Source organism: Bolinopsis microptera, chromosome 5 (assembly GCF_026151205.1).
Source record: "Bolinopsis microptera isolate Bmic1 chromosome 5, MBARI_Bmic_1.0, whole genome shotgun sequence".
Classification (NCBI taxonomy): domain Eukaryota; kingdom Metazoa; phylum Ctenophora; class Tentaculata; order Lobata; family Bolinopsidae; genus Bolinopsis; species Bolinopsis microptera.
Window position 1 is genome coordinate 17130169 of NC_087076.1, and position 15189 is coordinate 17145357.

At 39.0% G+C, this 15189-nt stretch overlaps 3 protein-coding genes across 3 annotated transcripts; 2 read left to right on the plus strand and 1 right to left on the minus strand.

Moving 5' to 3' along the window:
* The first annotated feature begins 3098 nt into the window (after positions 1-3098).
* LOC134816137 (uncharacterized) lies at positions 3099-5319 on the plus strand. Its single transcript, XM_063824904.1, has 3 exons — positions 3099-4303; positions 4509-4616; positions 4709-5319. Exons 1-3 carry the CDS (start codon positions 3178-3180, stop codon positions 4801-4803), a joined length of 1329 nt encoding a protein of 442 aa, XP_063680974.1. The 5' UTR covers positions 3099-3177; the 3' UTR covers positions 4804-5319.
* Positions 5320-7389: 2070 nt separating this feature from the next.
* Positions 7390-8168, minus strand: LOC134815503 (zinc finger homeobox protein 2-like). Its single transcript, XM_063824041.1, has one exon. The coding sequence runs from the start codon at positions 8128-8130 to the stop codon at positions 7390-7392; it is 741 nt and encodes a 246-aa protein (XP_063680111.1). The 5' UTR covers positions 8131-8168.
* Positions 8169-8323: 155 nt separating this feature from the next.
* On the plus strand, positions 8324-11373 carry LOC134815504 (DNA methyltransferase 1-associated protein 1-like). The gene is made up of 8 exons (XM_063824043.1): positions 8324-8344; positions 8693-8821; positions 9007-9149; positions 9375-9510; positions 9724-9840; positions 10337-10516; positions 10741-10926; positions 11155-11373. The coding sequence occupies exons 1-8, from the start codon at positions 8324-8326 to the stop codon at positions 11371-11373; spliced, it is 1131 nt and encodes a 376-aa protein (XP_063680113.1).
* The last annotated feature ends 3816 nt before the right edge of the window (positions 11374-15189 follow it).

Consider the following 15189-nt stretch of genomic DNA (forward strand, 5'->3'; position numbering starts at 1 on the left):
CTCATGAAATTTAATTCCCGCTTCGATAATTATCAGCCGGTTCCCCTCAAAATAGGTAATCACTTGTTAGAAGAAGTCGAGTCATACTGTTATCTAGGAATCGAAATACACAAATCCGGCACATTCACAAATGCCCGAACTGAGCTCAAAAAGAAAGCCATGCGTGCACTTTATGGCATGAAAAGCTCAGTAAACAAATCCAAATTATCATTCCGTTCTCTAACAACACTCTTTGACGCTCTTATTAAACCTATCGTTCTTTACGGAGCGCCTATTTACACACCTAATATGGCTATCATAAAACACATAACAAAACAAGTCGATCTCAATATGGATCCCGACACAAAAACAAAATTTCAAACTAGTATCCTCAAGAAAATTAGTCTTCTGAACAGCGAAAAAGTTCACCTTCACTTTCTTAAATGGTCACTGGGTGTAAATCGTAAAACCAGTAACGCAGGCGTCTGGGGTGAGTCAGGCCGCTACCCATTAATCTATAAATGTATTAACCTCACTCTCAAATATACCCAACGCTTGAAAAATCTCAAAGATAACTCCCTTGTATCCTTAGCTTTCAAAGAACAGATGAACAGGAAATTGGACTGGTACAGAGGTTTGGAGCCTGTCCTCGCGCTAGACCCATGTTTCTCTACCGATCATGTCACAGCCTACCGCACACTCAAAAACAATCACTCCAAGTCAATTTTCGAAAGTAACCCGAGTATCGCAAAACCACCAAAAGAGGACTTTCTTATTCACAACGGTTTCAAGAAACGAATTCCTCCGCAATCAACACAACCCATCGGGAGTAAAATATTCACACCACACGTCATTACTAAAACTTTGAAAAGTTGCTTTAGAGAATATTGGGGGTCCTGTATCAACACTTCTCGGAAATTAGAATTCTATCGTGACCTAAAATCCAAATTTAACAAAGAGTATTACCTAGACAGTGTCATTAAATATGCAGACCGTGCTAATATCACAAGACTGCGGATCAGTGCACATCGACTCGAAATTGAACTTGGCCGATATAATCAAACTCCTCGCGATGAGCGAATATGCTCCTGGTGCAATATAGTCTTAGGTTCTGGTATTATTGAGAATGAAGATCACTTCCTTAACCATTGTGATCTTAACGCTGCATCGAGGCGAAAAGTCCTAGACAAGATCCAATCAATCATATCAAATTCAATCAAACCATCTGCGTCATCTTGTTCTGTTTACACTGTCATCCCTGGAGCAAACGTGCTCAAATTCATCAGCAACAACAGTGAAATCATTGAATTAATCACGAATGAAAGTCAAGTCCACCTCACGAGAGTCGTTGCTAGATTTGCCACTACGTGTTTTAACAACCGCAAGAAATTCGTCGACTCTCTGGCCAGTACATGAACACTGAAAATCACTGTACCAGCGCTTTTGTTTCTTTTCGCGCAACAACGAGTGCAAAGTGGCCTGGCTCAAGCATTACAGCATTACCAAGGCGATTGTAAACAAAATATTTTTTGTCAAAATCTTTATGTTTCACTTTAGTTTAAGTTATATTAATATAATAAATTCAAATCTTATGATATTGTTATTATCTTAACAGTTACTATTGTAGCTTAAGATTTTAAATTTGTATTCCTTGTATTCCTTGTATTCCTTGTATTCCTTCAATGTCTAGCATTACTCTACATTTCAGGTGGTCCAAAACATGCCTAGAAGCCCATCTCAGAGGATATCTCATGAGCCTGATTGGGCTGCTAACATGGGTCACGTGACCGGCCACCCAACCCACCTTGTTTGCGTGAACCAGCATGAGATATCGACTGGGAGCTGCCTAATTAAGTCACCTGACACTGTAATTATTGGTTGAACAAGGGTTGCTGAGATATTGCGCGCCAAAGTTTACATGTAATTACAGGTAAACTTTAACTTAATAAACCCAAAAAAGGTATTAAGTACTTTGAAAAAGATTGGCCATACCGAAGACCTGTCACTGGCACAGGTGTTCCTTGGGCTATTATTCACGAATGATATGCACAGAATTTAACATTTTCTTTTGTTCTTGAAATAAGTGGTCCCGATCGATCCTTGATCGTAGTACTACAGTCTCTGATAAATCCAAGATAACACTCAATAATACTCGATAGCGGCTGTTCTCAATATATTACACATTAAAATATGAATCGGCCTGGCCCGTCAAAACGGACCCCTCAGGGTGTCAACGTTGCGACTGTGTCATCACGTATTCTGGAAATCGTAATTCCAAAAATACACACCTGATATTAGTATTAGGTATAGCAGTTCCGATAAGCTCGCTATCTTGTATTATCATATATTTATCTGTTGCCGTAGTTGCGATAAGCTACTGCTTGAATACGTTTGTCGACCAATAACATTTCCGGAAAGACCCCCACGTGACAGCTCTGTTTTGTCATTGGAGAGTGATGGCAGCACAATTTTGAGTTTCAATACCACTATCAGTCATCGCAGTGAGTTTCAAATTTGTTCGTTTACCTAATCTTCTCTGCTGCTTATTCAAAATAGGTTGCTTACGTTTAAATCTCTATTTGCTTTCGTTATCTCTATTTGCTTTCGTTGTGTCTCTTTAGGGGCCTTTATGCACGTTTTGTGTCGTATTGCGAGGGAATGCAACCTGATTAGTACCCACATCACCACCAAATGCGATGCGAACTCTGATCAATCGCATTTTTTGCACGAACTGGCCAAACACGGGCTAAAGCTAATCGACTAAAAGTTAAGGGCAATAAAGAAGTCCGGTATATCGAGGTACCTGGTATAGAGAGGCACGGTATTGAGAGGTCCGACTGTAATAAACAAATAATTGATTCATTTTACCACACGTCATCTTTTGGAAACAAAGTACTGTACAAAACTTTAAAAAATACAGATTGATAGGCACTTTACAATAAAGAAACCTTATCTATAATACCATAATTAGACTCATTTGTCTTACGAGCGTTGTGAAGGCTGAACGATATCTGAACAGCAAATGAATTAAGGAATGAGCATCATAATATGCAGCCTAGTTATCCGGTTTAAGGATTGTGCCAGCTGCGTAAGGTTTGTCGTGCTACTTTGTTCGTCCAGTCTAATGAAGATGATAAAGGGTATAATGCCCTACATTTTGGTACTAGCACCAGTGACTATGTGACATTTAGTTTTGATATGTCCCCCTTCCGCAACTCGTTCTCTACGTGCATGTGGATAAAGCGTATCTACACCTCCTCCTACCCTACAGTAGTACAGTACTACAGCTCTGCTGGATCTGATCTTTATATGACAGCTAATGGGTATTACACTTATGTAGTAAATGATGCTGGTCTGGATAGCGCACGAAGTAAGTTTGTCACACCTGCTGGCCAATGGTTTAGTCTCTGTCTGACCTGGTCTCTGTCTTCAAGAACAGGTAACCTGTATCTGAATGGTGAACTTATAGGAACAGACCAGACATCATCAGGGAGGTCACTTACCACGGGCGGACAGTTGTGGTTTGGTAGACCCTCTAGCTCTTATTCTACTAGTTCTGGTCGGGTCTTTGGTGGGGAGCTTTACCAGTATAATATGTTTGCCGAGGTGTTGAGTGCTGCTACAATAAAGAAGATAGCTGATGATGGCTTGTGTTTTGACCTTGATGAACTTTCTGAGACAAGATTATTACGATGGGAGGACATTCTGAAGAAGTCTAGGAGTGGATCTGTGAAGGATAGTGATACAGGTTGTAAACAAACATGGGAGACACAAGCGAGTCTGGCTGATGCTATTGGACGGCTGAATGAAACAGAGACAGAGCTGAATGAAACAGAGACAGAGCTGCGGATGGTAAAGAAACAGCTCGAAACTCTCACCGGTCAGTTTGAAACTGTAACTGCACAGTTGAATGGGACTGAGGATAAACTTGAGACTGAAACTGGTCGCTTTAATGCATCACAAGCAGAACTGGACACAGTCAGAGGTCATCTGGAAACTGCAACTGCTGAGCGGAACTCAACAGAAGAGCAACTACAGACAGTCAGACGGCAATTTAATAGAAGCGAGGATCTCCTGGAAACCTGCTCTTCACAATTGAACAAGACTGAAGACAAATTGGATACAACCTCTGCTCGATTGAACTCTACGCAAGAGCAACTGGAGACGATCAAAGGAGAGCTAAGAAGTACGCAGTCCCAGCTAGACGGTGCCCGGAAGTTTAAGAACATCACTCGGTGGGATGTGTTATATACATCGCCGTACTACAACAAGATATTCACAGAGGATCTCTTTGGACAGCTCACAACAAGCTGGGAAATATTGCGTGAGTACAATTCCAATTTATAAATTTTATTAGATTGACAAAGGTGTTTTAAGATGAGAAATTCATTAGATTTAAACATTATTAATTTATCAATTGTAAATGTAATGACTTTTTTATCTTAATACGGTTAAGAAGATTTTGCCAATTCATTTCACCAGTCAGACCAGTGATAGGTACTTGAATATTACTATTTTCACATTTTCAGGTAATTTTGTTGGTGCGAATATAACGGAGGGGATAGTCAACCACTTTCAACTTTACCACGATGAGCGGTTTTGTGACGCCTTTGATGAACTATCCGCTGCCATGCTCAGTAAGTCAGAGCTGAGATTCGAATAAGTTTTAGGATTTAAAGCCGGAATGACTTAATTCTGTTCGAACTCAGCCGTGTTGTATTATTTGCAGAACAGTTTTACGGAGTTGAACTGACGTACGGTATCATTGATCACCTCCGACAGCATCTTGAGGAGTCAGCTTGTGACAACACCACTAAGAGTTAACTCACAAGAAATCGCTCACAAGTGCGAATTGTACATCTGGGACTGTCATTATATTAAAGTCACTATTGTGACGGTACATTAGAACTAGACAGAAACAAAGTGTGAAGGGCCTGAACGGAACCCCTCGGTTTCAGTTCCTTGTTTAACACTGCAGTACAGCAAGGACATTCGCCGGGTTCTCCAAGGATGGGCACATAGCTCACTCCACACAATGCTCTGTCAAATGTCAAATGTTGCCTATATACCAAGGATCTACAGGAAATATTTCCTTGTAAGTTTTAGAGGGCGATCTGTGAACCTCATTCCCAACTATAGGAACCAGAATTTCTATACTATCTCAACAAGCTACACCAAGCATAGATTCAGATAGTTCACGCCTATTTTTTGTAGACTCAGTTTTTTCTATTATATCTGGACATTATTTTTATTAATTGTTTGCAACTCAAATTTTTGATTACACCAGTATATCTCAAAGTCTTACGCCTTACGGTTGTCAATTTTTTTAACGCTTCTTTTTAAAATTTGTATTTTCTTGAATAGAGTCTGGCCTGGGCTACTGCATACTGTGTCATGAGAGACAGTAACAGTTTACAATTTTAAAATTTATGCAACAGTTACGCACTGAAACAGTGAAGCTTAAAGTAAGATGGACAAGATTAAAAACAATGATTGGTTGTCAAACTTTTACTTATTTGAGTATACTACAATTTTACCAGTAACAGTCTTTTACCAATTTCACATTTGGGAAATAAATAGTTTTATTTTCACGGCATGTTTGAAATCATTCAAAAAATTTCAAAAAAAGAATTACAGTCCAAATAAACTGGAAATATAGCTGTTAACAAAATTGATTGTCCAAGCTTAGCACGTAAATCCAACTGCAATCCATTCTACATTCCAAAACCTGGCTTCAACAAATCCTTTCCGAGTGTTAGGCCTGTTTGCCGCAATGTAAGTGCTGAATGATCCGATTTTGGCATTATACACGGCAGATGTTCCTGTAATTTCCCAGTGAGACCCGGAACCCTCAATTGAAGTTGTGATAGTTGGTATCTTTACAAACCCGCAGCCGCTTATATCCACCTCCTTGTAAACCCCAGTGGTTCCGCTGGTTTCGGCCCAGTCAGTAGTTGTTCGACCAGTTGTTCCGCTGCAAACTTTAGCACATTTTGGGTCACCATTCTCCTCCTCTCCATTAAGCACGGTCACGCTTGCTCCATTGTTGAGATCCCCCTTCAGGGCTTTCACTTCGTCTTCTAGTTCGGATATCTTACTGGCCATTGCTGCATCGTACACCTCATTCTTTTCCACTTTCAGCTTTAACCCCTGTATATCAATCCTTGCTGCACTTAGAGACAGCATCATGTCGCTTATCTTCTGGGTCTGCTGAACGACAACTTCTGTGAGGGCTATTGTGTTCTGCATGGACGCCATCAGCAAATCCTTTAGGTCGCCGACGTTGTCGTCCCGCTTCCGAGCCAAGAGTTCGTCTGTTTCACTGTTCGCTGCGATTACCACCACTAGTGCGAACAGTTGTGCGATTATGAGTTTCATTGCTGAAAATATTTGGTTGGTGAAAATGATGATGATCGACCGAGAATTAGGCGGTGAAATTGCTGATATGTGAAAAATATAAAAATATACTGATCGTCGCTCAGAAAAAGTCAGACGTTCCTAGATAATGAAAAATGTGAGTCGTGAGCGGCTAAAAGTATGGGCGCAATAGCTGTTTGCGCCGACCCAAATGTACATTTAGGATTTGATAATTCGAAAAAAATTGGATCGTCCGCAGTAAGGTATAATAAGTTGGAGTCCAGGGGTTATTTGAACTACACTGTATACAAAATTAGGTCAAACGGGACAGTTAGGGGAGCAGAACTCAGTCACATTCTGCGACACGTTGTACCTGCTAATCTAATCGAGTCTTACAACTGAAGAATAATATTAATTACAAATGAGTTTTCCAACTTGCTGACCTGGTTATAAAGGCAGAGATTTTACTTGTGACGAATAGCATGTGTACCCTGGTGATTGGACAATTACTGATGAGGTGGCATTCACTATGGCTCCCAACTAAGATTTTCTTACATCTCTGGGTTTTTTTATAGATAAGCGATTTGATTTGATTTTGATTTGATTTGAAGTCGCTTAATCCTTCTGATAAGATTTCTAACCCAAATGCGAAATTTTGTAAATCCAATTATCTAACGAACCACAGGTATGAAACATGACGTGTTCACTAAAATTTATCACTGGGCATTGGGCAACTTAATAAAGAGTCGTTCAAGGAGGATTCAGTCAGAATTGGGCTTCAGTGAGAACAGCCGTACAATGTACATATCCTACCTATGTCACCTTTGTTGAAGTTCGTTAAGCTTTAACAGGGCCATCACATTGTGTTGAACACCCCACACCAGCGAGTTTGAGCCGCTGATGGGTGGTGTATCTGTGTATCTTGGAAATACTGTAGATTCCACTTAACGACTAAATTTGACAACTGTTATTGTAAATAATCATTTATGAAGTAATTGTAAATTCAAATAAAATATGTAAAATTCACACCAATATTAGTTCTAGAATACAACATTATTTAGTAGAGTTCTGAGAAATATGTCGCTTCACTTTGCGTCTCTGATTCTGGAACCAGTACATAACTGTCTTTTCTGGAAGTCCAGTTTCCTGGCTGACTATTTTTCTGTTCTCTATGGTCAGGTAAGTGTATCTCCCAAACCAATCCTTCAGGATAGAGAATTGAGTCTCTGAGATTCCCTGTCGTTCATTCCGTCGTTTTTCCGATTTGTTGACGTCGGGTGTGGAGTTGGGCGATGTTTTTGAAGAATAAGGACTGGCTCTGTTGAATTTATTTAGATTAGGAGATATCTTCAGATTAGGAGAAATCTTATCGGGTAGGTTTGAAGGGATAAAATTGCGAGGAGAAGTTTCATTAGATTGAATAGGACCGGCACGATCAGTAGGAGAGGAGACAGGGAGGAGTCTGGATGCTTTTCTTGGAAAGTTTGGTGAGGTTCTAGGAGAAACACATCTGTGGGAGTCTAACAAGTGACCTGGTTGTTGAGGAGGGGAGATGGTGACGTTGGGAGCAGCCTGGTCTGACAGGTTTCTTGGTGGAGAGGTAGACTTCACATCAGGTCTGATAGCTATAGGCCGGAGAGGAAATGTTTTGGTATAAGTTTCCAGAGGTAGTGATATCTTGAGATCCTGTTGAAGGTATATCCGGGGTTTGGGGGTTGTATCAGATCCTAGAGTGATACAGCTCAGGAACAGTGGGTCCACGAGAGGAGGATTGCAAGGTTCGAAATTAATCATGGTAGAAGTGGTGAGATTATTTGATACTACAAGAAGAGATGGAACTGGATACACTGAGCTAGTGATCAGAGTATTTATACAATATGTTAACTAGGAGGGTGTGTGCACCTTACAAGCCGGGTCTAATGACGCTCGTCAAGCTAATAATTGCAGTGTCAGGTGACTTGATTAGGCAGCTCCCAGTCGATATCTCATGCTGGTTCACGCAAACAAGGTGGGTTGGGTGGCCGGTCACGTGACCCAGACACAACCTTGTTAGCAGCCCAATCAGGCTCATGAGATATCCTCTGAGGTGGGCTTCTAGGCGTGGGATCTCAATTAGCTCACTGGGTGCCTTACAACGACTGATAACAAGATCATGCTAATTGGACTGATTGTGGGGAACCATAATTTTTAGTCTGTTATTAGGAAATAGTCTAGTTAATCTGATCTCAGGATAGTATCTGTAACGAAGGTTTTTAATCAAAAGATCAAAGTAAAGAGTACAATTATTGGGCAATGGGCAAAATGTGTACCTTTATTTTGCACACCGTAAGCATGATCCTAAATTTTCCCACCGCAGGTCAGATCTTGGCAGTGGAAACCGTTCAAGAACTCAGCACGAAGTGATAATCTTTCTCTTCTGCATTGGAAACGATGCGACGACACCTCAAGTGATTACCCATTTGCCAAATACTCCGTCAAGCGTGAAGTGAGTTATGTAAATATTCGACTAACATTCCTCTAATATCTTTAAAGAGGGGCACACTGTACACACTGTAAATGTACATATCTATAATTGTCTACTGTCACGTTTTAAACCATATCTCCTTGCCAACATCAGACTCATCGCCCAGTACCATTTCTGATCCTTTTAATCAAAGTCTACCCTGATAGATACTGATGTACACAGATGAACAGTACAATGGTGTCCTGCAGCAGCCTGGTTGGACTCGAGCAAATACTGACCATCTCATTGAACTTGCCAACAAGTTCGACCTCAGATTTGTTGTTATGCAGGACCGTTGGGATAAACATATGTGAGCTATTTTAATTTAAATTGTGATCCTTTTTAATTATTTAATAATTATTTTGGCGACCAATCCTGATACTAACTGCACGGATTGCACTTTATTTTTGGCTTCAATTTAACAATCTCATCGCAGTTTTATTTTATTCCAATATGATACAAATATATGTATGCCACATCTTAAATATTCATGCTTTTATATAATAAAATATAACACTAACATACTATATACCAGACACGGTACAAGATCAGTGGAGGACCTGAAAGACCGTTACTACAGTATCCAATACAGACTTGATAAGCTCAGAGATTCTGAATCCGAGAAACCAAAGCGTCCTCTCTACGATGCAGACCATGAACGTTTACGAAAGGTCAGATAAGGAATCTCTTCAGTTTATTTTTTCTCATAACATAAATTACATTAGAAGTTAGAACCCCCTAGAATTAAATTTCCTGTTTAAAATAATTACACTTGTTCGATTCAAATTAGAAGTAAAACCGAATAGCATTTATCGTGGCATTGGCAATAATCATATTATGATAATCGTATTATGAAAGGAGTGATAACAAGAAAAAATACCCAGGAGCAATTAGAGAAGCTGTACAGTAGAACTAGAGAAGAAGTGGAGGAAGAAGAATACCTGATCGAAGAACTCAGGAAGATTGAAATCCGTAGAAAAGAGAGAGAAAAGAAACAACAGGTACCTTTTGCTGCTAGCTAGTAGTAGTATAGACTTGTCAAGACTTCTCAAACTGAAGAATAAATTTGAAATTCAAACTAGAACTTAGTTCGACCTAGTATGATATTTAAAAAGGCGCAGTTTATATCTCCAACTCCCCAAATTGCGCGCATTGTAGTAACTTCTTTCAAACTTCGCGAATCGAGATTAAATCTTTTGCAGTGTATATATTAAGAATCAATATAATATGCACTTATATAAATCACTTCGAATACTTTTGAAATAGAATAACAAGCTCAAAAACACTATTGTCTTATTTCTCCGTAAACAGCACAATAGCGTGTGTAGCTTTTGTCGAGGTGCCCCGAAAGTGACCTTAAACGATTTCCCGTTTAATTTTGGTCGACCCATGTCAACTAATAGTTCAGAATAAAGCAAATTGGATGTGCTTTCGGTGGAGATATAGCGCGCGCCATTTAAAATGTCAAATTGTTGTTTATCATCACTAATTTTACAGGACCTACAGCGGTTGATAAAAGCTGCTGATCAGCTGACCGAGACTGGACCATCAAACAAGAAGAAAAAGGCCTCCGCTACCAAGAAGAAGGAAGAAGAGACACGGTCGTGGAGGATTCAAGATAAGCCTCTGAACGCTGGAGTTAGTTTGAGAAGTGCTAAAACCAAACAAGCTCTCCAAGTACGTGCTTTAATTTCCGCCGATCGTATAAATTAAACTTGGTCACCATAATTATGATATTGTGGTGTTCAGTGGTACGGTGTTCTTTTGTAATGCACCACTATCTTAGAGGTCCCTTTGCAATAGGAACTGAGAAATGTATGAACTCTGAGCACTGAAATCTGATCACTATAATATCTGTCTGTTTTTCGTGAGTCATTGATATAACTTGAAACAATGTCCAGGTCGGTCTGAAGAAGTCTAAGTTGGTAGAGCAAATCTTGACTCAATTAGAAGTGGGTGTGTCACCTATGCCAACAGAGGAGATCACGGGGCAGTTTAACGAACTTAGGAACGATATCCTGTTTCTTCTGGAGCTCAAGATAGCACAGGAAACCCTACAGTTTGATATTCAAGCTCTAAAACATCGGGTTTGTTATCTTTACCATTTTACTGTTAGTTAATAGTTGCCTAAACCTCTGTAGTTAATCATCATACCGCTTTTTATTTCTTTGTGTATATTTACCACTGTCCACTAACAAACGGTGTACTGCTTATCAAGAGGATCTTGTAGATAAATTTTGGGCCTAGGCGTTGCCTAGTCGATCTGCTTGTACCAAATCCAGTAATCACTCTGACTCATGCGCACTACTATTCAGAAGGAGACGCTTGTTGGAGATCAGACACCAGCTGCCACGGAAGATACAGAAAACGAGGACGATCTATTTGCTGACACGGATATCATGGGACTGAACTTGGACGAGGCACTTGTAACGGCGGGTTTAACATCTTCCTGCTCTAGAAAGAGACGCGCCGCCAGCGAAATTGAGAAAGTCACTGCTCTTCTAAAAAAACAGAGGAAGAACAGTAAAGGTTGAGTTCTTATCAAACTGTGCTCTGGAAGCAGTCCAATGAGCGAAGAAAAATACTGAATTCGACGAGTATTGAGATTAGTTTCTGACATCGAAGTAACATGGCTTACTGCTAATCATTTTGAAAAATCGGGAAGGAACAGTTAAAAGTCTTAAAAAGTGTACAAAGTTAGAATTGTTGGATGACTTTCGCAATCGACATGGCCCTGAATACCTGCATCAGTTTTTATTGTCTTATAGTCCATATGTATAGGCAGGCTGTAGAGATAGCTTTACGAAACGTGTTAGGACTGGGATTTTCTTAGACGTGAACCTCAACAATTGAATCAATATATTATTTAAATTTAATTCCCTACGATAATTTGTTATGTATTTGCATCGATGTTATGATATTTTATATCGCGAATCTTTATTTTAGTTCCTCTTAGAGTTAGAATTAAGCCTTTATTTTTACCTTAAATGATAGTTCCCCTATCATAATAATATAACGATGACTACAAAAACAACAATGGTGAAATATTTGATAAGATTTATCGTAAAATAAATTATATTTTTAAGCAACTTATAACAAAAGAAAATTTTATCAATTGCAATTACATCATGATAGTATCTATCTATCCTATGGATGTGGATTCTGGTGGGGAGCTGAAGCATATTATTTTGAACACATGACAGTGATTTTGGTGTTTAATTGGTCAATAGAGAAAGCTGATTGGTTAATTGCTGCCACGTTTCAAAAAAAATATGTCCCACTTTCACACTAGAATCCACATCTGTCTTAGTATATTAACAGCTAGTCTGATCGAGTGATCGTGGAAACAATCCATAAAAGATTTTTATTTTGAAATTATTTGCTTACAACTACATCTGAAAGTTTATAAATCTATCAGGCAACCGTTTAGGTCTCTTCCTTTTCTGTTGCATCGTTTTTATGGTCCTGCCAAACTTGTTGGTTTGCTTTACCTCAATGTAAACAGAATCGTCACTCTCGCTGCTGCTGCTGAAAATGTTTTGCCTCATCTTGGCCCAATCCTTGCCCAATTCAAAGAATTCGATCTTCTGTAGGTGTTTCAGTGGTGTTCGATCGAGGATGTCTACAATCTTTTTAGAGCTCTCTGGACTGCTGATAAATTCCTGACGTTCACCTGAATAAAAATACAAATCCAGCTGTATTGGTTTGAGGTGCTCGAAGCACTGGAAATGTTTGAGTATTTTATTGACATCTTCCCCGAAAAGAATAAGCCCCTTCTCGAAGTTGAGCTTCATTTTCGCGGTCCAAGACCTTAGGTCGGTAATTTTACTTTGATCGTGTTTGAATTGTATCAGTTGTTTAGGTTTACTGTCAGCAATTCGCCCAGTTTCCGTGTCCTGATTGATATCGTCCTCATTTACAAAAATTGTATATTTTCCTAATTTTTGTTTTTGCAACGCCTTCTCTACATTGTACTCTGATTCAGCCAATTTTGCGAGAGCAGTTTCAATATCGGGCTGTCTTGTATTCATTGTTTGAAGAGAGTGACCGACCTCTTCGCCTCGTTTCAGATCTGAAAAATTTGTCCATTCCTTGAGGTATCGTACAACTTGTTTTTCATACATCATTGCAGGATTCCAAAGCAAAATATCCTCTTTGTTTCTATCGTCGACTCCGATGGTATCATTTAGAACCATCTCGAGTAAACTTTGAATGTGCTCGTCGACTAGTGATTCGACAACTTTCTGGGTCGCAACGAACTTAAGCCGATCAAGGTACATACTGCTGTGGATTTTATCTGGAGAGGACATTTCGCTGATCTTTCTCTTCCTGGAAGGTTTTAGAATTCCCTTGTTTGACTGATCTATGGTTAACTCTAGAGAGCATGGGGTTAAATCTGACGCTTGAGTCATACGTAATGATGAATTATCAGAGATCTTTCCAATCGGAAATGGACAATCAGTTGTAGTTGAACCCGTCTTTGACACACTTTTGGTCGTTAATTTATCAGTAGTACAATTCCGAGTGCGCTTCTGGTTCCGCGATTGCAACTTGACTCTGAATCTTGAATCGGTATTTAGAGAAGCTTGTTTCTTCCTAATTTCCGCTGCTGGAATAAAGCAAGGTATATGGGATCGCAGAATATCTGGTTCCGACTCCACCGATCTCAAGTATATCAACACTTTCTGACTAAACTCAGAACTCTGGAATTTGACTTTCTGATATCCTTGTACGATAACCTCCCTATTAAACGTTGAAAAACGACGGCTACGACCCCAAAGCCCATTTCTCTCCAAAATTTCATATTCAAATATTTTCCAGTTAACAACAATAATATGATGAATATCAATCACAGTCTTTTCATAGAAAATTTCATTAAATTCTTTGCGTAATAAAAGATTCTTCAGGCGAATTTCAAATTTTGATCGCTTCATCTTCTGTGGAGTAGTAACCACGGCTCCATTACCAGTACCACATACGGATTTAACTATTTTCCTGGCAGGTGAAAGCGGGATTTGAGCTAATATGGTGTTTTTTGGCGATAGGACTTTCATATTATCCCGATTAGATGTATTTCTGATTTCGTTAGAAAATATTTCTTTTGTGAATATGATGAACTGTTATTGCATATTTCAGTCGATGTAAGGTCATATCATGATCAATCAAAACTTTAGTCGTATAAACGTGCCATACTTTTCCATTTTTTCGGTTGAATCTGCAAATGGTTGTGTTACTGTTAACTGTTAGTGTTAGATCGTAATAATTGCGTACGAAAGTATGTAACTTGTAACTACTGCAGAGTGCAGTATATTAGTATCACTATAAGTTTTATCTTAAAAGCGGTGTTATTAAATTTCAATTTTTTATTATTATTAAATATTACTGGATTTTAATTTTAAAATGAAATGTAATCAAAACATAACACATAAAAAATAATAAAGTTCGTCAAATGTCAATACTAAAATCGAATCTGGAATCCAAAGTTCGTAATTTCGACTTATAGGGGTCCTTCACATATTACGTAATCAGCCGAGGGGGGAGGGGGGTTTCCAAATGATAACGCTAGTGTAATTTTGACACAATAGCTATGTGTAAAACTGATTACGGAGAGGGGAAGAGGCTTTAAAATCCCAAAAACTGTCCAAAAGTGATTACGTAATATGTGAACGATCCATTATTATATTTATAAGAAAGCACAATTATGAGACTAAGGACACAAAGAGAGTTTATTGCAAAATCGACGGAAGTTCAGGTAAACAACTAGAAATTCTATTTTGGTGTGGTCTGAAATAATTAATATTTAATTAGCCATGCGCGCGTCTTGAACACGTGCACGTTGTACTCTGCAAAGTTATTCGTTCCATGCACTAGCTTCGAGTGCACACGGGATGTGTATTGCTACTGCATACAATACACGCTGCATATTGTGCAAGGTGTAGCAACTGTACCCCTAGCATTGGATGACCACTGACCAGCCTTTACACTTTCTTTAAGTAGTCCTAACGCAAACCCTAAAGTACCAAAATTTAATTTTAATATTACAACCGCTATAACAGTATAAAGACTGGAACTATTTGTTGGTATCCCAGATCCCTATTCGTTAATCTTTTTAACCCGAGATCTGCCAAACATTTTATATAAAGTTAAAATTAAATCATACAAAACTAGGAAGCGCTCATAGCTCATTGGCGCCAACAAAATATTGGGGAACATGCAATGGCATGTTCCCCGATATTTTTTAACCGTTTAAATTTTCCTTTAGTTCATATCAAAAAATCGGCTTGACAAGATCATTGCTCTGCTATGCATAACAACAATATGGAAGGGTTGACATCGTCAATCAATGTGCC